We start from the raw sequence: 21,861 nt of genomic DNA on the forward strand, positions 1-21,861 counted from the left end.
TGCTCAGGAGCTCAGCGTGGTTTTCCTGTGACTGATAACCTCTGCAGGACTCACACAACTACCATAGCTCCATTGATTCATTTTTTTGTTGTTGCATTTTTATGGTCCCATATATGAGTTTTCCTTTCTTTGTCATGCACTACATTGGTGATGTTAATGATTGATTGATAAAGACTCTGTGATCAAAGCCTTGCCCATGGCAGGGTTTCCATACACATGAAAAAAACAAAACATGTTGCAACTTAAAGACGTACTCCTTGCATTTTGTAGATCTTTTTATTGTTTTTAATGGGAGGAGATTCATGGATAATTGATAAATGGTTATAGCTTCTTCCACCTTCATTAGTTTTGCCTCAAATTCACTCAATATATGCAGTATATAAGAGAAGTGCATTCGGTCGTCCTGCGTCTCATCTCTCTGTGCTTTGGCAGCAGTTGTCAATGTGCTGTCCAGACTTTCCTTTTGCCTGAGGACATGGTAGCCATCTGTTGGAGGAGACTGAATCTCTCCGTCCCTGTCTTTCAAACAGACAGATATGCCTGTGTCGTGTGTGTGTGTGTGTGTGTGTGTTCTATGTTCTGGAGCGTACACATGTCCATGCAAGCTGCTTCCATTTCCTCCTTGATTGGATCTGAGAATAGGAAGTGGCACATGTGTCTCTCGGAGGGGCCTCTGGTCTCGAGTCCGGCACATTGGCACATTTCTCAACACATAGCTGAGAAGAGCTGGCGTCATCGGGCTGCCTCGCGGCTGGTGTGTGGGCGAAAGGGGACAGTTGGAGGGAGAGTTTGAGAACTGATTGAAATTGAAATTAATTAGTTTACAGAATAAGGAGAATGAGGGCGTTTTGGAGATTTAAAAGTGATGTATATGTAAATTTTATATTTTCTGCTCGCTCTTAAGTTTCTCTAAGTGGATATTGATTTGAAGTGTCAAGACATCTGATGTTTGCAAGCATTGTCTTCAGAGTTGAGCTTTAAAGCCAGGGAAAACTTACTTAATATTTATGGCTCAACCTGTCACCAAGGGGTCATGTATTGATTTATTCAACAGTGCAGATCTGTTCTCAAGTGAGGTACAGGAGGGGCTAGAGGCCAGGACCATCCCATTATGGATTTAGTGGACAGATAAGTCTGATTAAAAGTCTTAAGTTTTGCTCAACTTTCTCTTTTTCATTAGCTTTCTCCCTATTCAGCTTAACAGAAGGGTGCTTCCCTATTCAGCTTAACAATCAGCACAATCATCTTGTTAAAGCGTGTAACATTCATTTTTCACACAACAGAGCCAATGCCTCATTCATTTTTCAATAAATAGCCTGCGTGCCTGAAGGTTGATTACAAATGACTATCACAACTGCAACACAGTACCTAACACCAAGGCTCTCTCTTGGGACAAAAGCATGTTTTGAAAGAGCACAACATGAACACATTGGATGAGTAGTGTTCAAACAACACTCCTACAGAATGTAGACACAATATCATGAACACCTACAGGAGGCAGTTGAATGCCATGCACACGTCTTATCGTGTCTACTCTACACCTCTTTAAGCTGGTTCATTTTTTACATCCAACATTAAAATGAAGGTGCCCGAAGCACCCCCCAAATCTCCAAACAAGACTCTCCTTTCCTAACATCACTAGTGGGCTGTCAGGAAAGTTAAGTGCTCATTGTGTGAACTAATTTTACGGCTCAACACATGTTTCTCTAATCAGCGGGGAGATTGAACCTCTTCAGTCGTTGCCCCCCCCCCCCCCCGCCCTCCTCCCCCTTCCCCAAGCCTTTCGTTCTCACTAGTTGCTGTGGCTGGTGAAGGCAGTTGTCATGCTGAGTGAAAGGAGGGGCGGGGCAGAGTGTGATTGACTTGTTTGAGCTAAATAGCGCTGAATGGAACCTAAACATCAACAGCGGGCCTGTGTTCTCGGCTAGCAGGGGCCCACACTGCTGCCTTTGTGTCCTGCTGCTAGTCCCACCCAGGTGGGTCACACTTGCTCTAGACACATGTACATTTATTTGTGCGCGCACACACACACACACACACACGCACACACACACGCACACACACAGCAATTGCCTTAATACCATGGGAGGCATACCTTTTGAAACCGTTAACATTTGAAGCTTGATGTGGCTGCAGGATGCTGCTGCAGCACACAGTCACTGCAGAAAGATGAATCAAAAGGTTAATTGTTTTAAGCTGTTAAGCTTCATTCTTGACTCAGAAGACATGGAAGAGCCCTTTATTCTTTCCTCCTTTTATTTCTGTAATTGTCAGTATGATCATGTTTCACTGACGGTAGAGACGGTGCGAGCATGCCAGCATGTCTCACAGAAGAGCTGGCTGGCACACTTCTTCCTCTCTTCTGATATCATCACAGTTCAAGTGTGAGTCAATAAGCTTTCTCTCCTATCCTGATTCTGCAAAAGAACTCTGGAAAAGTTTATTAAGCCCAGTTCAGACCAAAGATTTGCCTTGCAACGAGACGCAACTGCAACTGCTCGCAACCGCTCGCAACGAGCTGGCCTGGACGTTCTAAAACTGGACCTTGCGATTTGACATGTTGAATCTTCTGCGACTCCTTGCAACGGGCAGTTCACACTGCTGCGACTTCTCCCCCGCGACGTTCTAAAACCGTCTCGTCGCAAGCAGTTGCAAGGCAAATCTTTGGTCTGAACTGGGCTTTAGGATGTAGGATGTCTCAAGGCTTGTTGAGTAACCCAGCCCTCGGTAGACGTTCAGGTGTTTTTTGTTTAAATTTTGCAAGTTCCAGTAAGACCAAGAAAGTTTCTGCTCAGTTTGGAGCTTATGCCACCTGGAGAACAATAAACAAGCACAAGTAGGAAACTGGACCACCGCAATGAAGTTCTACCCTGGGGACGATGACAGGCTGTGGGGCTGTGTGGCATTTTAGTATTATTACATTTTCCCTACCAAGAACAATGCAACTTAAATTTGGCTCTAAGGCTGCTGATACAGTGAATACGACTTCATGAAGTCATCTGTCTGTGTTGGTGAGGGCAAATTCAGCAAGCGGTGCGGCAGCAAAAACACTACCTGCGTTCCATGGTTATGATGTTAACACACATTTAGTCTACTTTTAGATTTCTGAACTTGCAGCTTTCATCCCCTGTGCTGGCTGACTATACCAAGCCCCCAAACTACATGTCTGCACAGTGGGAGCAGGCAGATTTCCCCTGGTATAAAAAAATATAATTGTAGGCCTATTTCATTCCCCAAGAAGCTTCCTGCTCATCTCCAAAGAAAGGTAAATACCCGATTACTGTTGTGTCTCATTTGAGTCCTAATGAAGTACCAAGCCGATCCCATGTTATTGTTGTCTCTAACAATTAAACAAATGAAACCACAGGGTAAACAACATTATATATTTTGCAATATTTTACCTGACCCAAAGGGTTCATTGTATTCTCTCTCCCATTTTTGCAATTAGTGGATGTTCGCCAGCTGGGACGTGATTTAAAGCTGGTTCTGTTTTAGGTCTGCAGAATGCATCTTAAGGGGACACTATTTGCTTACAGTGACTGTTATCTGCCCTGATTGTGTCACTGTTAATGACACCCCCACCTGTGAATACAGTCCATTCATCATCAGTCAGGCCCAGGCTCTGTCCTGTGGCAGCTGGACCCACACTTTTTCCTGTTGGCTCTCCCTGGCACAGGTTCCCCCTGGCACCCATGTCAGTGTGGGTTCTGCCTGTCTGCCAGTCACACTCTTACCCATCGGTAATCAGGCAATTTCCTGAGTCTTGCTGGGAGATTTACAAATTGCTTGCCGCTTTCTCTAAGCACCACATATCTTCATGCTAATACCCCCATCTTACCCAACACACAAGTAACCAGAGGATACGTAAGCATGCACGCACTCTCACATTTTTCCTTCTTTTTGTCCATATTTTTTATATTGCTTTCAGTGCAGGTGAAGAAAATGATGGAAGACGCACATACATTGGATAATCTTATCAAAATTAAAATTGGAGCGTGAACTGGCAGTTCTTCTTTCCTCCCTACCTAATTTTCTACCATGAGTCAAAGACGACCACAACTGTGCAATTTGCCCAGTTGCTGGGCAGTGGATGGTATTTATTTTCCTGCAAACTCGACTTTTCTTCAGCCACTGCTCTGCACCAGCGGTCAGATTCCTCAGTGTCCTGCTCCAAGAGTTAGTTAAAACCAGGTGTGCGCCTTTCATTTCATTTCTTTATGCCAATTGAGTTTCATTGTATTGTCCTCTGTTGGTGCTGAAAAACCTCAAGTCTACCAATTGTTTTTTTTCTAATTTGTCACCAAGTCAGATCTGATATTGCCTGTGGAGTCACTAAGGCCACCAGTTGGAGTATTGTAGAGAAGATCTGCTTATTCAATGCTGAGTCATACATTTTATTACCAAACAAGTCTTTGGATAGTACTAGTATCAATAGGGCATGTTGAAATGATGATCCTGAGTGTATGTTTGTTCATGCAACTGCAGTCCTGAGTCTCCATGGTACAAAGTGAGATATTGTTTTAAGGCAGCAATAGCCACAGATTACACAATCCAGCTGTAGTTGAAAAAAAAAGCAATTGGACCGGTATCATCAGACCTTGAGTTCCCGCCAATACTTTTCCCCACAGCACCACCAGAAAACATATACTTATTGCCCCAATCTAGAGAGTATTTTTGCCCCTTGTATCAGGGACCATTACAATGGTTTGGGTGTTTCATTCAGTTAAGGTTTAGTTGGTGGATAAAAAAGTGTGTCCAGTCCTGTAGGAATTCTGCACACTGTCTTATTTAAAGAACATGTTCTTGTACAGTTGTTGGCAGCCTTTTACCGCCAGCTGGCAAGTATGAAGTATTAAAGTGAAACAGTGCAGTGCACGACTTTACTTGCCTCGTCATATTTGTATCTGCATTGTGGTCGCTGAAGTGCTAATAATAAAGGTGACTGCAGGAGTGCCTTATTTTTTGTGTGGGTGTACATGAAACCCTACTTTATACTGCAATTGTTTAAAGTGTGGTCCTATCAAGTTAAATTGACTGTTGTGTGTGTAATGACGAACAGTCGCAGTCAAATCCTTTGAACTTGAGGCAGATTTCACATACACATGCTTGAAAACCGGGCGACTGCCAGGAGGTCGAGTGTATTTGTGTTGTACAGTTAGGAGAGCTGCTACCTATTTGTTAATCAAAGCAGCAGTGGCACCAAGGTATGTGCCATACTTCACTGCTCATTTCTAACTGCTAGTGGCTCCAGGTTCACTGGACAAACTCCAAAGGGCATGTTTACTGGTGTGTGTGTGTGTGTGTGTGTTACTGTTTTGCTATCACAGATAAACTCTGTCATGTTTGTCCTACCGAGTTGCTCTCCTCACTGCAGAATGACACATATAGTTTCCTTTATTAGTGAATGAACTAAGTGGTTGTTCTACTAGATAGAGTTCCAAGGAGTACGACCGTTTTTAATGTCTTTTTGGCTTCAAACCAATCTTGTGGTTTTAACAAACTTAAATAGAGCAAATCTTGTCTGTTGTGGCACATATTATGTATTCAAAGTGAAGTATTCAATCCGCATTCTGTCAAACTAACTGGATTTATATGGAATGCACACTTCTCACTTCCTTGGAACCTGTCCGCATCTTAGTTATTTCCCACTTCTTCAGCAGGGATTCTGTTTTCAGTTTTCAATTCACACTCATGGTATGCAGTGAGCCAGAGAGAGCATTTTTTTTGTGCTGCTTTTGTGCGCTTAACAATATGGCACATAGACTGCATAGCAGATGGATGAGAGCTCAGTCACAGTGTGATTTGGGTAGAGTGGGGATTTCAGACCAATGAAGTTAGTGGACTTAAAATGTGATAACAAACCCTTTCAAATGTCAAAATCTGTATACAGTATTTGTAAAACTTAAAGGCAAAGTAAAGGTCCTGCTCCTATAGCTTTATGATCTTGTTTAGCAGAGCTCAGGAGTAGGAGCTGACAGCTGTCTGTGGAGACTATATTAGCCCATTCCTACCCAGGGGGCTGCACTGTACAAGCTTTATAGTTGTGTATTTTGAGGGTCGGGTCATCCCTGAAAGACTTCAACCCGGGGCGAGTACGTATGGAGAGTGCACTGACAGGCGTGCGTGCGTGTGTGTGTGTGTGTGTGTGTGGTGTGCTTGTAGTGTTAGATTCCTTGTGGCAGATGAGCTCTATGTGGTCGCCTCAGGCTGTTGGAATACACAAAGCAGTGGATAAGAAATGTAAACGTCTTGCACTGACAGTATACTGTCAGTGCAAGACATTTACATTAAAATATTCAACCATTATTGAGTGACTCGTCTCAAAAAAAGGAATAGGACAGTAGGTGGTTTGTGTTCCTTTTTAGAGGTTGAGAATGTCTGGGATGGTGTAACTGTAACATGAAGGCATCCCTGTATTATAGTTTGAATTCAGATTACAGATAGAAAACTGACATTCAGGAGACTGGTCCAGAAAGAAAATGAGAGCTGAGATGTGTTGCAGAGCTGGAGTCTGGGAGGTAAAGGGAGGGGAGCGAGACAAGGGTCCAGATGTGAGACGGCCTGTTTACATTTCACAGCTAACAGTGAGTGTATTTTTAACCTCTGCCTGTTTTTGTTCTCCCTGCAGGTGCTGGAGAGTCGGGGAAGAGCACCATTGTGAAGCAGATGAAGTGAGTGACTCCTCATTGTTTTGCCTTTCCTCCCATCATTTTGTAACCAGAGTAATTTGTGTTTTAACAGCACAAGTATTAGGAATAATAATTTATAGAATCAGTTTCTCCAAAACACAATACCCTGGGGTTCCAATGTCAGACGCAGTCCTTTCTGTGTGGTGTTTGCACAACATGATACCATCTTGTTGTTGACTTCTCTTAAGCATCAGGTCAAAACATATGACATATTTCTATTACTTTTTGTCAATGGTTCATGGTTTTTACTGGTCCTCTTTTATTTATGTGCAGTGGTTTGATGACATGCTGGTGTGGCCAACGACCTAATATTCGATGACAACAGTGAACGAAAATGCTCATTTTGTTATGATTTGGTTATTGACATTTTTTCAAAGATATTCCTCATTTATTAAGTTTCAGTATATTATGGTCATTTTAGGTCTCAAATGAAGTCTGCCAGTGTAGTTCATATTAGGAAACATCCATTTATGCTTTGGCAAGGACACACACACACACACACACACACACACACACACACACACACACACACACACAGCGACATAAATCTTCCTCTGCACTGCAGCTGATATTGTATACATTGAATTGAAGCCCCCCCTCCCCCCCTTTCAATAAATGAAATCCTCCCTGGAATAGCTTGGCTCTGCTTGGCTCCAAGCCACTAGGTTTGAAATGGGCCATTAACAAGCAATGCACCATGTTCATTTATCACCAGCAGTATGGAGGAGGGAAACTTTTCAATTGATAAGCGATTACTCACATTATACAAGTCCAGGCTCTATGCAGAATACATTTATCTTCTGACATACTGCATTTGTCTTATGTCTTATCACAACATGTACCTAAGGTCCATTCTCAAAAATCTCTTTAAAACGCAAATATTGTAGGGAGAGTTGTAATGGCCCTGCAAGGCACAGATAACTAGAGCTACTTAAACCAAACTGTGAGAGGATGTAAGAGAGGCAGTGAGTCATGTCATCATGTGAAATGACGCAGCCTTGGTTTGCTCATTGTTGGATCTTCCAGCTGTAGGGTTAAACTGATCTTTAAAGGAATTTTTTTTAAATACAACATTTTGTAGGGAAAACTTGAATAGCAACACCACATGAAGATAAAGTGAACTACTTTAAACATGCTTTGGGAGGATGTTATAAAATCAATAACTAATGAGATTCCAGTTTTTGAAGTTAACACTCAAAAGATTTACAAATATATGAGTAAGGAGCAGTTTTCGACATGTATAGTTGAAGCTTTCATTACTGAGTAGTGAAGCATAAATGTAAGCACTGGTTTCCTGTCTGAAATTGGTCTTGAGAAGATGGTGCTAAATGTTCCTTTCCACAGCTGATGCGTGGAGCACTGACTGGAGCAATTTGACACATCTGTCAGTTACACGGTTCTCTAAAATGTGCACATCACTGAACACCTACACGCTTGACTCTTACAGCTTTTGATGTGTCATTACCACAAGCTCACATCAACTTCCCCACATAAATGTTCATACAGTGCTGCTTGAAAGTTTGTGAACCCCTTGAGCCTTTTGGAATTGTATTTATTTTAACCATTATTAATTAATTTGTATTGCGAGTGATGAAATGGACCAATGTAGTGAGAGATCTTTAGGGAAGAAATTGGGCGGCACTAGAGGATATTTTTGAAGGAAGTCCACTTCTAGGCAGATGTTAAGTCACTCTAAAAGCTCTCCATTTGTAGATGATTTGCCTCACAGTGGACCGATGGAGCACAAACTTTTTTTTATATGAATGTATAGCTGTCCCCAGACAAATGTGCAACATCAAAACTCTATTCCTGAGATCCTCTGAGAAGTTTTCCCCTTTGAGTATGTCTGACCTGCATGGGTTCAGTTTGGTGGGCCTAAACTGACCTGGTTTTATCTTTGTTTTATCTAGTCCCACCCAATTTCTTCCCTAAATATCTCTCATTACATTGGTCTATTTCATCAATCAATTTGGCCCACCTGATTGTGTTTACCTTGCTTGGGGTTCACAAACGTTTGCACATACAACAGTTGTCAAATAATTTGTTTTATCTGTTTTAACAATTGATTTCTGGAAAAGAAACATGTTGAATTGATAAACAAACATCTGTTATTTCATATAAAAAATACTGGTATTGATACAAATGAATTAATAATGGTTAAAATAAATACAATTCCAAAAGGCTCAAGGGGTTCACATACTTTCAAGCAGCACTGTATATAGAGACAAGCAAACCACTAAAATAAGGGTCTCCAAATGGTCAAATAATTTCTTCTGTACACATTTTTTGGTTTTCAGCATTTTCTAATGCACCAGCTGTGTTTTGGAAAAGGTCAATCGAGCCCCTTAATTGACACTCACATAAAACAAGCACAGCACCACTGTCCCCTGTTCACTCATGGAGAAGTAGGAGTGGACTCTGTGGATACCTCGAAATAAAGAATAGACATAACTTACTCAGATGTATCTCCGTCTTCCCAGACTAAACTCAAAGATGTATGATGAACAATATAGTTTTATTTTTTTTGTTTGCTTGTGAAAAAGTTTGAGAGTCACAGGATGCCATGGTGATAACAATAGGGTGTCATTTAATCTAGTTTTGACATTTCAAAACCCCCTGTCCTCGCTGACACTAGACCGACATGTTTAGGCATGTGACACAAGAAAATAATAATTCTGCTTGCAATAATGTGACAATCACAGGATGTGCCAGCGATCATGATGGGGTTTCAATTTTAATCCAGATTTCAATTGAGTTCTATTGAAAATGTCCCCCCTGGTTGACACCAGACGCGCAAGTTATTTTTAAAATTGGAGTAATGAGTTATTTAAATGAGAAGGAATCATCTCTAAGTACAAACTAGGTAATTACATTTGAATAGTTTTTCATGCAAAGTGTCTTCCAAAAAATAAAGGATTTGTTTAAGTTATGGATTAAACCTTCATCTGTCTAAATACATCATGAACTGTGATATGCAGAAGAACATATTTTAATATCTTCTGCCCAGCAGCACAACTCATTTCTAGTCAAAACAATATTAATTATGAGTACTTGTTCTCCATATTCATTCACACATTCAACTATATTAAAAAGCTACACAAAATAGCTCCTTATACTGAGTTGATGATGAATCACTCACTTCATACAGTTCATTCTTTTCCACAGCTACAGTATAAAAATCTCAGTGTGGTATTATCAGAAAATCGACATGAGGATTCCACATGTGCCCAATGTTATGTTACAATGAAATAACAATTTGAATTGGGCTTTATTAAACAAGTTTTGAAAAGTGATTCAAAATCAAGTCAATGAAAATATAAGATTTTTGTGGAAATGAGTCAAAGTATTGTTTGGATACAGGGGAACACTGTGGGCTTTCACTGCACCTTGGCTGTGAGTCAGTGTTGCACAGTGGGCTCACTAGCATTTTAATGAGATCCCCATTCAACACATCATCAACCAATGAGCATCCGGGCTGTGGGACTGATTCTGTTTGCTTTCCAGCCCAGCAGCTCCTTTCTCAGCCCGGCTCTTTTTTGAAATCTCCTTTCTCTACAATTTTTTTTTCCATAGTTGAAAAAGTTAATATATATATGTTCTTAAGTGTAGCTTGGAGATACAACAATGGCTGATGTCCCCAGGAAGGCAGCCCAACAGATTTTGTGATTTGTGATTGCATACATGCCAGGCTGGGTTATCTTTGTTGGACCTGAAGAAATATCACTCGAATAATAATCTTAGATCACATTGATTGTGACATACAATGGCCAATGTTGTCACTACAAGACGATATACACTATTGAGCAAGATAGTCTTTTCTTTTACATTAAACGCTGTGTGCCCAAACAAGCCATCACAAAGCTATTTTAGGAGAAGATAATTGTAAATAAAAAGACAAAAAAATAATTAATGAACCGAATAATGCCAACAATGACAGTAGAGCTGCAACGATTAATCGACGAATCGATTATTAATCGATTATTAAAATAATCGCCAACTATTTTGATAATTGATAATCGTTTCAAGTCATTTTTTAATACATTTTTTCCAAATTCTCTGTTTTCAGTTTCTCAAATGTGAATATTTTCTGGTTTCTTTAATCCTATTATGACAGTAAACTGAAATATCTTTGTGTTTTGGACATACAAATACATTTGAGGACGTCAACATGGGCTTTGGAAAATTGATCAACATTTTTCACCATTTTCTGACATTTTACTGGCCAAAACACTAATCGATTAATAATCGATTAATCGAGAAAATAATCGACAGATTAATCGATTATCAAAATAATCGTTAGTTGCAGCCCTAAATGACAGTATTATATGTTTTATTGTCAGGTTGTGATTCTATCTTAAATAACATTTCCCCTCTGTCTTGCTCTTCCCTTCCCTCACTCTCTTCTCAGGATCATCCATGAGGACGGATACTCAGAAGATGAGTGTAAGCAGTACAGAGCAGTTGTCTACAGCAACACCATCCAGTCCGTTATGGCCATCATCAAAGCCATGGGCAACCTGAAGATCGACTATGAGGAAGCTACTAGAGCGGTAGGTGTCTGACAATGGAGTTGATACTTTACCACTTTTTACACGCCACCAATGCCACACAAAAGGCAGAAATGTTGTATAAAAGGTGGTTGTGTTGCTGTTAGCAAAAACCAATCCAAAGCTCAAAAGACATGTCAGCAAGAGATCATCTCCAACAGAGCTGAATGTGCCTGTTTTGGTTTGATAGTACTCATTAATTATATGCCTAATTAAGAGATATTACAGATGTAGCTCCAAGTGCCATATTGTTCTCAAGCAGTTTGAAACATTGTGTTTAATGATATAACAAGCTGTTAAAGCGGAGTAACACAAACCTTCTTAGAACCTGTTATAGTGTTATATAGCTGCATATATAGCTGCACTCTGTTCAGTGATATCATTTCTACTCATCACTTACAAAGCCAGTCTGCTCTCCCTCCATCCTAAACACCCATATCTGGCCTGGAGGATTTGAGGCAGCAGCAGAAATGATGCAGCTCAAGAATTTGTCTTGATTGCAGCGTGACAGTGTCGACTTGGAAATCATCTTTGGGTAGCAGATGCTTCAGATGGACTCCTGCAGCGCTATGTATTTTCTGTCCCTGTACATGTGTGCATGTGTGCAGACTGTTAAAGGAAACAGTAAAGAAACTGCCTTTTTAAATAGTGAGACAATGCAGGGATATGATAAGACATAAGGCATTTGCTCATGAAAAAAAAAATATTACAGTATTCTTCATCATATCACATATGTGATTCAATAAATCTAGTCTTGCAGATCATTTGAAAAAAAATATCATTCCAGTATCTATAGGTATATAGAAGATGAAGCTCTCCAGCATTCAAAGCAAATTTGAATGGAATACGATTGAATTCAGAGGATGAATTGCAGAGAAAAGGAGATACAGCTGTGTTGACATGCCTTTTACACACTCCATAAATTCAATTAAATGCCACATATTTCAACTCGTCTCTCAGTGTTTCTTTTGCTATTTAACTGACGCTACGTCCACATTTCACCATTTTAAATTTGAGATGCATCATTATTGCTACATTTCAGCCTGGCACCCCCACTAATCCGGTGTCTTAGCAAGCAACCCTTAAACAGAGCAGTTAGCTGTCCCTGTTTCATTTTTTAAAACTCCGGCGCTCCGGGTTAGTGCAGATGGGTAGAGACGGGGTTGATTGGAAATGCTGACGTGGACAACCATTTTAGCTTTCTGATTGGGTGGTAAAAGTCACGACGTGTCCTTCTGTGATTGGTCATTTCCCAGAAGAAAACAGTTTGCAGTGTACCTGAATGTGATATGTGATTTGGGGCGTGTAGTTTGGAGAGAGAAGAGAGCTTCTAAAGTGATAAAAACGCTCATGTAGACAACCTCTTCATTTAAAACGGGACAATGTGGACGTAGCCTTAGATATGCTTTTAAAAGAATGTATTAATAATACATAAGGAAATCTGATCAACCTGATCCTCAATATCAATTCAGCTTGAATAAGTATGAAGCAGCAGTGGGATAAAATACCACGCTTAGTTACTCAAACATGCATTCTACAATGCAGGCAATTCAATCACAATGTTTATATAACCGTAATAATCCTTACTTTGCAGTTTCTGTACAATTGTGATAGTTGTACTCTATCCACTGTTTCAAACTCCTGGCTGACCACCCTCATTCCTGGGGATTTGAATAAACACGGCTTTATATGTGAAGAGCTTTTTGACAGCCTGGTATATGACAGGATTGGCTCTGCCAAGGAAGCTAGCTCTGCATGACAAGTTTAGTTTATGGGTTACACCCTCACCCTACAATGCAATGGCCCACAGAGAGCTTTGTGTAGCAGGAACAGTTCACAGATTTCAATTACAAAAACAATATTAGCCTCACAGCCAGAGGGAACACAGTCAGTATTCAGTAATATCCTGCAATGTGTGTGTGACTCAACTTGTTTGAGTGATCTATTTGTTTCTACATACGGAACAAGCCACTTTCATTGTTTGCTAAACATGAACATTGCTGCAAACTGCTGGTAACCAAATAGTCATTAGCACAGTGCATTCATTTTCCAGTGCCATGCACTTTTTACCAAACGTTTACGTATAATTTCCTTCATAACCATTTGTCAACTGATATCACATCATTTTCATGACTGTATTAGGACTAGTTTAGATGCTGCAGATGCTCTCAAAAGTTATAAGCAAATAAATCACTGCCCATCAGATTAACCGAAAGGCCTATACTTTGGATTGGTCATTGAGAGTTGAGAGCGTATAGGTACAGTATCAGAGCTAAGCTATAGCGTTCTGCATTTTCTCATCTTACGAAGTCAACGTGAAGCTTCTTGTTGTATATTTTACAGGATTTTAATGACTACCACGTGCTACCATCTGCTGACTTACTGTGACTTACAGCTCTGATAGAGAGGAGGGCCAGACAATGGTTAAGTAATACATGGGCGTCTGCTCTCAATAACAAACATCAAACGTTTATGTACGACCTGGACCGGTGTTAAACACAGAGGTTTAGTTATAGAATTTGAATGAACACCTCCCTCCTAACAAAGGCAAGTCAAAATATGAATATACTGTCCACCATTTTTGAACAGGTCCCTGCACCTTAATATACAGATTATAGTGCAAAGTTATCTGTCAAATGCACAACAATTACTTGAGCGGGCATTGGAAATAAAATGGTTAGCTCTCATGTCAAATGAGACTTGTATGGAAGGCACAAGGTTGCAGGTGCTTAAATTTAAATAAGATGGCAAGAACAGTTTTAATCAATTCTTTGTCAAATGAATTGGGATATGTTTTTAAAAAGCTAATACAATAAAACCAAACAGGTGTCTGTATCCAACAATAATCAAAACATACTGTTGATTCTACAAACATCTACGTTTGGAATTTAACAGTTTGTAGAGTCATACACTTTACATTAAAAATGAAATCACAATCAACAAAGTGTGTATGTTATAGTTTTTTCTTTTGTCCTTTTACATCAATTCTGAACTTAATAGTATCATACACTTAATAGTAAAACAGTAAGTACTACTTAGTAGGCCAGCATCACTGTGTAATACTACCAATGTAGAAATATACTATAATGCCCTGCAATGTCATGCTTATCAGTTCTTTGTAGTGAAGAAAGATGAGTATTAAACAAATGAATAAAATAATTCTTTAAGGACACCTACAGTGACTAATGGTGTGTGTGTGTGTGTGTGTGTGTGTGTGTGTGTGTGTGTGTGTGTGTGTGTGTGTGTGTGTGTGTGTGTGTGTGTGTGTGTGTGTGTGTGTGTGTGTGTGTGTGTGTGTGTGTGTGTGTGTGTGTGTGTGTGTGTGTGTGTGTGTGTGTGTGTGTGTGTGTGTGTGTGTGTGTGTGTGTGTGTGTGTGTGTGTGTGTGTGTGTGTGTGTGTGTGTGTGTGTGTGTGTGTGTGTGTGTGGTCTTGTCTTGTCTTGTCAGGATGATGCCCGCCAACTGTTTGCCCTGTCGGCAGCAGCAGAGGAGCAGGGCATCCTGCCAGAAGACCTTTCCAACGTCATCCAGCGACTGTGGGCTGACGGCGGCGTCCAGGGCTGCTTCACACGGGCCCGAGAGTACCAGCTCAATGACTCTGCGGCCTAGTGAGTACCTCAGTAACATACAATAACATCATGGCTATTATGTGGATCCTTGTGTATTATTTATTACATTCTCTTCTTTCAAAGTTGAAATGTTTTTCTCTGTGCTGGATTCAGTTTGATTATTTTCTTGTATTGTGAATATGTCGCCGTACTATATTTCCATTACAAAGCTGCACCGACTGTGGTGAAGGCCCCCATATGGAGAGAAGCTACAGTTGATTAATAGTGAAAATGGCACACCAGCCGCAGCCGCTCTCTCCGCAGGTCTCTATCACCTCAATAACCCTCATCTTTGAGTGCTCCATTTGTTGGCCTCATTGTCATAATGTTTCATTATAAAACATTCAGACTGTGAGGTAAATGTATGAGGCTTCTGGTTAGGTGAGAGGTGGTTATCAGCCCTGACCCAATACAGATGAACTGCTACTCTGAAAATGGGTATGCAGGGAAAACAATGTGCCTTATCCTCGCTCACCACCAACAGCTACCTGCAGGCTGCACCAGGAAATAACTGTACTGATTTCTATTTAAAGGTGCACTATGTAACTTTATGTGTGTGAGAGAATTGAACATTTTCGAAAAAGTATATTCTCATGACGGAATAAACAAACTTTCCTCACAGGAACATTGGATCACTTGCGCACTGTATGAAGTGAAAAGTTGACGTTTTTTTGGTTTACAGCAGCAGTGCCCACAGTTTTGTTTACAAAGCCTGCTTTGAACAAATTCAAGTGTCACGTATGGTTCCAGGTACCTCAAAATAATTAGGTTTTGATTTACGATTATATAAATTATTAAATTCTAAGAATTACATGTAGTGAAAATATATTTTGTACTCGAACTGCAGTCTCTGCAAATGTAAACAATCCCCATGCCTTGAAACTGCATAGTGTACCTTTAATACACAAGGCCTCTGCTAATACCATGACACCCCCAGAATGTGCCGCAAACGGTCATGGGAGTGCTAAGTGTTTCACAAATGATTGCTTTACAGTCTGGGCGGTATACTTATCTTCCAGGGGGAGTGATATTGTTCTCTGTTTGTGTTGGTCAGTTTAATCATAACTCGTGCACCTCTGCTTCACTGCTCTTGTTAAAGCTGAGTGGTAGCGGGAGAACACTGCCAAACATTTAGTAGCTAGGAGAGTGGACACTGTACGATGTTTCATCATGGCTTTGTAGAGCGCTGGGAGAGTGGGTTGCTATAAGAGGGCTAAATGAGTCTGGCACTAGACCATAATCCACGTCTGAGCACCTGCTGAGAGCCAGAGAAAGGAAGGGGAAGATAAAGAGAGAGAGAGAGAGCAAGATGGAGAGATGGCACAGCTTACATTTACAGAGACCCCTCTCTTCTCTCTCACTGGCTGAATAGAAAAGGACATTCTGAAAGTAATGAATCCACCTGCCATTGTTTGAGGGAATGAGATGAACCATTTCACACGCCTCTGTGTTAGTGTATGAAACCTAGTGGTCTCTCCTGGCACTTGTTCATTATAGTTCATTATGCAGCAATACGTTGCTGTACACATCCACTACGGCTCCACACCGTGTGACCTAAAACAACCATCCCTGAACTTGGGACCCGTTTCTCTATGTGAGTTTATAGGACAGTGCTCTTAATTTGATACATATTTCTTGTGTTCCCATCAGCTATCTAAATGACCTGGAGAGGATAGGCAAGCCAGATTACATCCCCACACAGCAAGATGTGCTGCGGACCAGAGTGAAGACCACCGGCATTGTGGAAACACATTTCACCTTCAAGGACCTGCACTTCAAGTAAGATTTTTATTTATTTATTTAATTTTATTGTTTTTGTCAACTGCTCAAGCTCATTTAGTGAAACAAACACTATTGAAACTATTAAACGTTGGATCACTACATCAGTTTATATTGCGCATATAAACATTTCACAAAAGACCAGAACCTACTCACTCTGGGTGCCCAAGAGGTGTATCTAATAGCAGAGATGGGTCAACTTCACTGCAATAACAACAAGCCCTGCTACTGCACTCCCATTAAATCCAATGAGCCAGTGGTGCCATTTTACACATTTTATAGGACTATGTTTACTGGCTGCTTTTAAGATCATAATCTAGTAACTACACTGAAAACAAAGGGTGAGAAACTAGCAGGACTCAGGTTTAGGTGTGAATTGTTCCAAAAGTATCCTGAAATGTTTGCCTTTGGCTGAAGATTTGCACAATAAGCATATAAGTGCATCAGAGTAAACCAGGTTTTAGAAAGCAGGGAAATAACAGTTTTTTCCGCTTTGTGAAGTTGCTGCCTCGTTCCAGCAACTGAGCTTTAAGATGTTTTTGGAACTGAATGGTTTCACATGATGTGTTTGCTTCTGCTCTGTGTCTGTGTGTCATATCTTAGTCTTGATTTATTTTATTTCTGTTTGGAAGATGTAAGACAAATCCAACTAGCACACGTTTGACCTACAGCCTCCTACTCTCCAGTGCTGCACTGCCGTGATTTATTTAGCTAATCTAAGCAATGCTGTAAACGTGTGCACTGTTGAGGTAAACAGTCTTAAGTCTGTCACTTTTATAATGAGCTCTGCTTACTCAGCCTATAGCTGGCTGCCTGTAAGGGACAAAGTTTTGCATTAATGAACCAAATTCCACTAAGTAACAAACTGCTCAGCAGGAGGACTGATGTGTCAAGAAGACTACAGTGTGTCACTCTTAGATGCTCCTGTACAAATGATTACACTCTAACTTTGGCTGCCAGCTGAAAAGCTCCCTCTCAATATTAGATAGAGGAAATTGAGCTTCCTCTCTCATCCATCTAGCCACCCTCTGTTTTCATGAATTAGTCATGTAGTGAAAAACCTGCCGCTGCGGTGGCTCAAAAACCGGTCTCAATCTGGCTGTTTTATGAAAAAAAAAAAAGTTTTGTGGTGGACTTGCATAAAAACACTGACAACCGCTCACATCGTTGCACTGTTGTTTTGGGAAGATTGTTAACACAAATTCAATAGGAATACTTGGGGTTTAGAATAATCATTGCTTTCCACACTATCGCATAATTGTGCTCCATTAGCAGTTTATGGATTTTTATTACTGTGGACATCGAGGCTGGAGAGGGTGACTTTTTATTTTATTTTTTTATTTTTTATTACTGGAGCACACAATGTCTCAACCCATCTGAAGGGCTTCCTGTTACCAAAACAACTGCACTGCACTAAAAATGCCAACAAATGCCAGTAAAAATAACAAGGCCTGTGCAGCGAGGCCAGCCTGCCTCGAAGAGAGCGGAAGAGGCGGGAATGTATTTGCTGGTTACAGATTGAGAGAATGAGAGAGGAAAACTCATTATTCCGGAGGGGGGAAGCCTGGGAGTGGCTTGTCAGTGTGAAAAAGGGTTGTTTCCCCTCCTATACTCGGTCCAATCCGAGAAAAGAAAAATCCAAAAAGCAGCATGTTTACAAGCGCCTGTCTCCATGCAGGATGTTTGATGTTGGAGGCCAGCGCTCAGAAAGGAAGAAGTGGATCCACTGCTTCGAGGGAGTCACGGCCATTATCTTCTGCGTAGCCATGAGCGCTTACGACCTGGTCCTGGCTGAGGACGAGGAGATGGTGAGTTGAGCTTACAGTACACCTCCCTTACATTTAAAATAGGGAGGGAGGTTGAGGGTTTCCATTATGTGCCCTAGTGGTACTATCTAATGTCTAATGCTCTCTCTTTATCTCAACATTTGTGGCCCATCATCCCACCCAGAACCGGATGCACGAGAGCATGAAGCTGTTTGACTCCATTTGCAACAACAAGTGGTTCACGGAGACCTCCATCATCCTGTTCCTCAACAAGAAGGACCTGTTTGAGGAGAAGATCGCCCACAGCCCTCTGACCATCTGCTTCCCTGAGTACTCTGGTATATATACAGTCCAGACTTCAATTTCACAACCATGTGATTGATTAAAAAAATGCAGCGGCCCAAATTAAACCTTGAAATATTTTTTTTTAAAGCAAGTCCAACATTATGTCAACAGGGGGTGTCATCTGTGCTTGAAGTTGTATTAAGTTTGTTCCCTGTAACAGAATCATAAAGCAGATCAACATGTAGTCAACATTGTGCCTCTGAGATAAGCTTCCGTTTCTCACCCAGGAATCTTTTGAATAACAAAACTTACTAGGGGTTCTGAAAGTATTACCAAAAAACCCTCAAAGACTCTACGAAACCAAATTTAAAAAATAAAACGTTTAACCTCTTTCTTTTTTATGACAAATAAAACTGGTTCGGATTGTATAAATAAAGTATTAAACACGAGTCATTTCGAGCTACCATCTGTGTTTGGATTGAGAAATTTAGCTGGATGAAATGATATTTTGACAACCAGATGGCTGGTTGGAATTTTTGATGACTGTTGGAAATACTTGCAGAACAGCAGTGTGATGTTAATAAACCACCTTCTGGCTTATTCGCTGGCAGGTCCAATCCTTCAGAGAAACAATTGCTTATCGGTTTGACTAAAATGTTAGGATAAAACAATATGAGGTGAACAGATCGGGGCGTGATGAATGAAAATGATACTTGATTCTTGCTTAAGCTGCTCAAACAAGCCTGTACACATCGGGAAACAAGTGAAATTAATCACTTAGCACTTTCCCTGACCCCAACACTCTTCTCCGTCCCTCAGGCCCTAACAAGTACGAGGAGGCCCAGGCTTATATTCAGACCAAATTCGAGGACCTGAACAAGAAGAAGGATACCAAGGAAATCTACACCCACTTCACCTGCGCCACCGACACCAAGAACGTGCAGTTTGTGTTCGATGCCGTCACTGACGTCATCATCAAGAACAACCTGAAGGATTGTGGCCTCTTCTAAAAATACACGTCTGAGAGAGAGAGAGAGAGAGAGAGAGTCAAGGTGAGTTCAGAGATGTTACTCACAAAGTCCCTGCGTTCGAAATCGCATACTCTTTCTTTTTTTTCTACTTAGCATGCAGTAGGCATACATTTAGGAAATCATTTGAATTATTCATTTGATCATTACATTGCGCCTTGATCTTGCCTCTTGCTTATATATCCGTCGCATCCACGGTTGTTTTCATAACGGAGGCTTCGTCGATGTGACGTCACTTCGGGGTGCACACTGGATTGTGGGTCCGAATTAAGTAGACATCCGGGTATTTTTTAAACATACGAAATCCAACCAGAAGAATTGGGACATCCTAAACCTTTTTTCTACCATACTAAATGGCAGAAAGTACGGGTATTGGAATGCAGGGAGTGATTCAGATCCCTAACACAGTCACAAAATGAAGCCTGCTTTGAATGATCTGACTCGGGTAATTGTGTTTTTGTGCTTTCTTCTTAGATGACTTGAAACAGTTCCGGTGACCATAAAGACAGAGGATAATACACACATCATGAATGACTGCACTGGCCAACCCACGATTCTGCTTTGATCTGCTTTTTATAAAGACATCTAAGAGAGACTGAAAAACCCGACGAGCCTTTGCAGAATTTCAACGGCTGATGATCCAGTCAACTCTTATTGTTAACTCTTTGGGCTATGACCACAAAAATCAACATTTAGTATTGTATTTTTGTCCTTTTTTGTTTTTTCTTGCATTCATTTTACTTCTATAAATTCAGATGTGCAAATTATTAAAACTTTTAATCACATGAAGCTTATTTTTTAAGAGATGAAGCAGGGGCATGGACATGAAATATGATTGATAAAGGAAAGGGCTTTTTTTCTTTTTAATAATGTTTACATAAGTTCATCATTCATAGCCAAACTGTATATTGTTCTGCATGACTCAACATGGCAAATATTAGCTCTGTAATCTGCACAAATGATCTTACATTCCTGCAAAATGAAAATAAAAAATATTAAAACGTTGAAAAAGGGAAAGAAAAAAAAACGCTTCACATGCAGGGGGAAAATTATGGTCAAATTCTAACTGATATTTAAAGTATGTGTGTACCTAACATTCTATCACTTTTTATAGTACCATTTTCGTGTCTGTTGCAGTATGTTTGTGCCTTGACTTCTGTTTACAACCGATTCCTAGATATGCTTTCAGTACTGTTTGACCTACTGTGCGACTATATATTTTTTTTCCATTTTCTGCCTAGCACCTATGAATATATATAGTGATTATTAATGAGAGACGAAAATCTAATTCAGATAAAGGTTAGTGTTTTTTGGTAAATATTAAAATGCTTTAAAAGTCCTATATGATTTAATTTAAATAAAAGTAGAAATCACCCGACTCTTGCACGTTGTTGTTCCTTTGCACTTTGTAGGCTTTATTGGAACATTGTTTCATTTTTAGGATGCACTTGAAGTACACTGACCGCTTCACACATGTTACACTGGGGGATTACATTGAAAACAATAGAAGTAGGGTCCCAATGTTGCACCCTAAATGAACTATAGAAATGTTATAACGGTGGGCTGTTTCAATCATGGAGGCTGGAGGATAAACAGGATTGATTAACCGTAGCAGATGCAATAATAATTCAAATAAAAGTAAACCATTTAATGGGCTAGTCCTGGACTTCAGTTGCACATTTTGAAGTGACTAAGGTAAGTACTGTTTATTTTGCCCCTCATATTATCCTCATGTTAAGCACCTTCCATTAAAGCAGCCTGGTAGTGAACATTAGCCACTACTGGTGGCTAAATAATGGCAATAATAATGATTTCAATTACGAAAGGTGTATTTTACTGCTTATTTTTCAGCTTTCAAAGTGTTCAAATTCTCGCTTTAAGCACTTTTTTGTTTGTTTGATAAACCTCGTCTTTTTTAATTATTTGACATTCGATTAGAATTATTATTATTATTAGAGTCCGAGCAGCAAATCTGCAAGGATTCATATTGATATATATTGTTCTTGTCTGAATTATTCTTCGTCTTCCGTCAAAATCCATTTTCACGTGTGTGAAAATTCACCTAACTTGGCTCACAAGTCCAGTCCTGTGCACATCTCAATCAGTCCAATTTGTATGCCAATAGTCCTGATGGTGGCGCCACAGCATCTATCTAAGAT

General features: G+C 40.3%; 1 protein-coding gene across 2 annotated transcripts in view; it reads left to right on the forward strand.

Annotated features, from left to right (window-relative positions):
- LOC307249684 (guanine nucleotide-binding protein G(i) subunit alpha-2-like) overlaps window positions 1–21,080 on the forward strand; it is a 53,388-nt gene extending 32,308 nt beyond the window's left edge. The window contains exons 2-9 of one of the 2 annotated variants that reach the window (XM_080026534.1): window positions 6,629–6,671; window positions 11,098–11,239; window positions 14,684–14,844; window positions 16,495–16,623; window positions 18,302–18,431; window positions 18,574–18,727; window positions 19,494–19,730; window positions 20,177–21,080. In XM_080026534.1, coding sequence (XP_079882660.1) covers window positions 6,629–6,671; window positions 11,098–11,239; window positions 14,684–14,844; window positions 16,495–16,623; window positions 18,302–18,431; window positions 18,574–18,727; window positions 19,494–19,684 — 950 coding nt within the window. In that variant the 3' untranslated portion in view covers window positions 19,685–19,730; window positions 20,177–21,080. The remainder of the gene's footprint in view (window positions 1–6,628; window positions 6,672–11,097; window positions 11,240–14,683; window positions 14,845–16,494; window positions 16,624–18,301; window positions 18,432–18,573; window positions 18,728–19,493; window positions 19,731–20,176) is intronic. The other variant, XM_080026533.1, reaches the window with a different exon arrangement.
- The last annotated feature ends 781 nt before the right edge of the window (window positions 21,081–21,861 follow it).

Source organism: Ammodytes marinus, assembly GCF_949987685.1.
Source record: "Ammodytes marinus genome assembly, chromosome: 4".
In the NCBI taxonomy this organism is placed as follows: domain Eukaryota; kingdom Metazoa; phylum Chordata; class Actinopteri; order Uranoscopiformes; family Ammodytidae; genus Ammodytes; species Ammodytes marinus.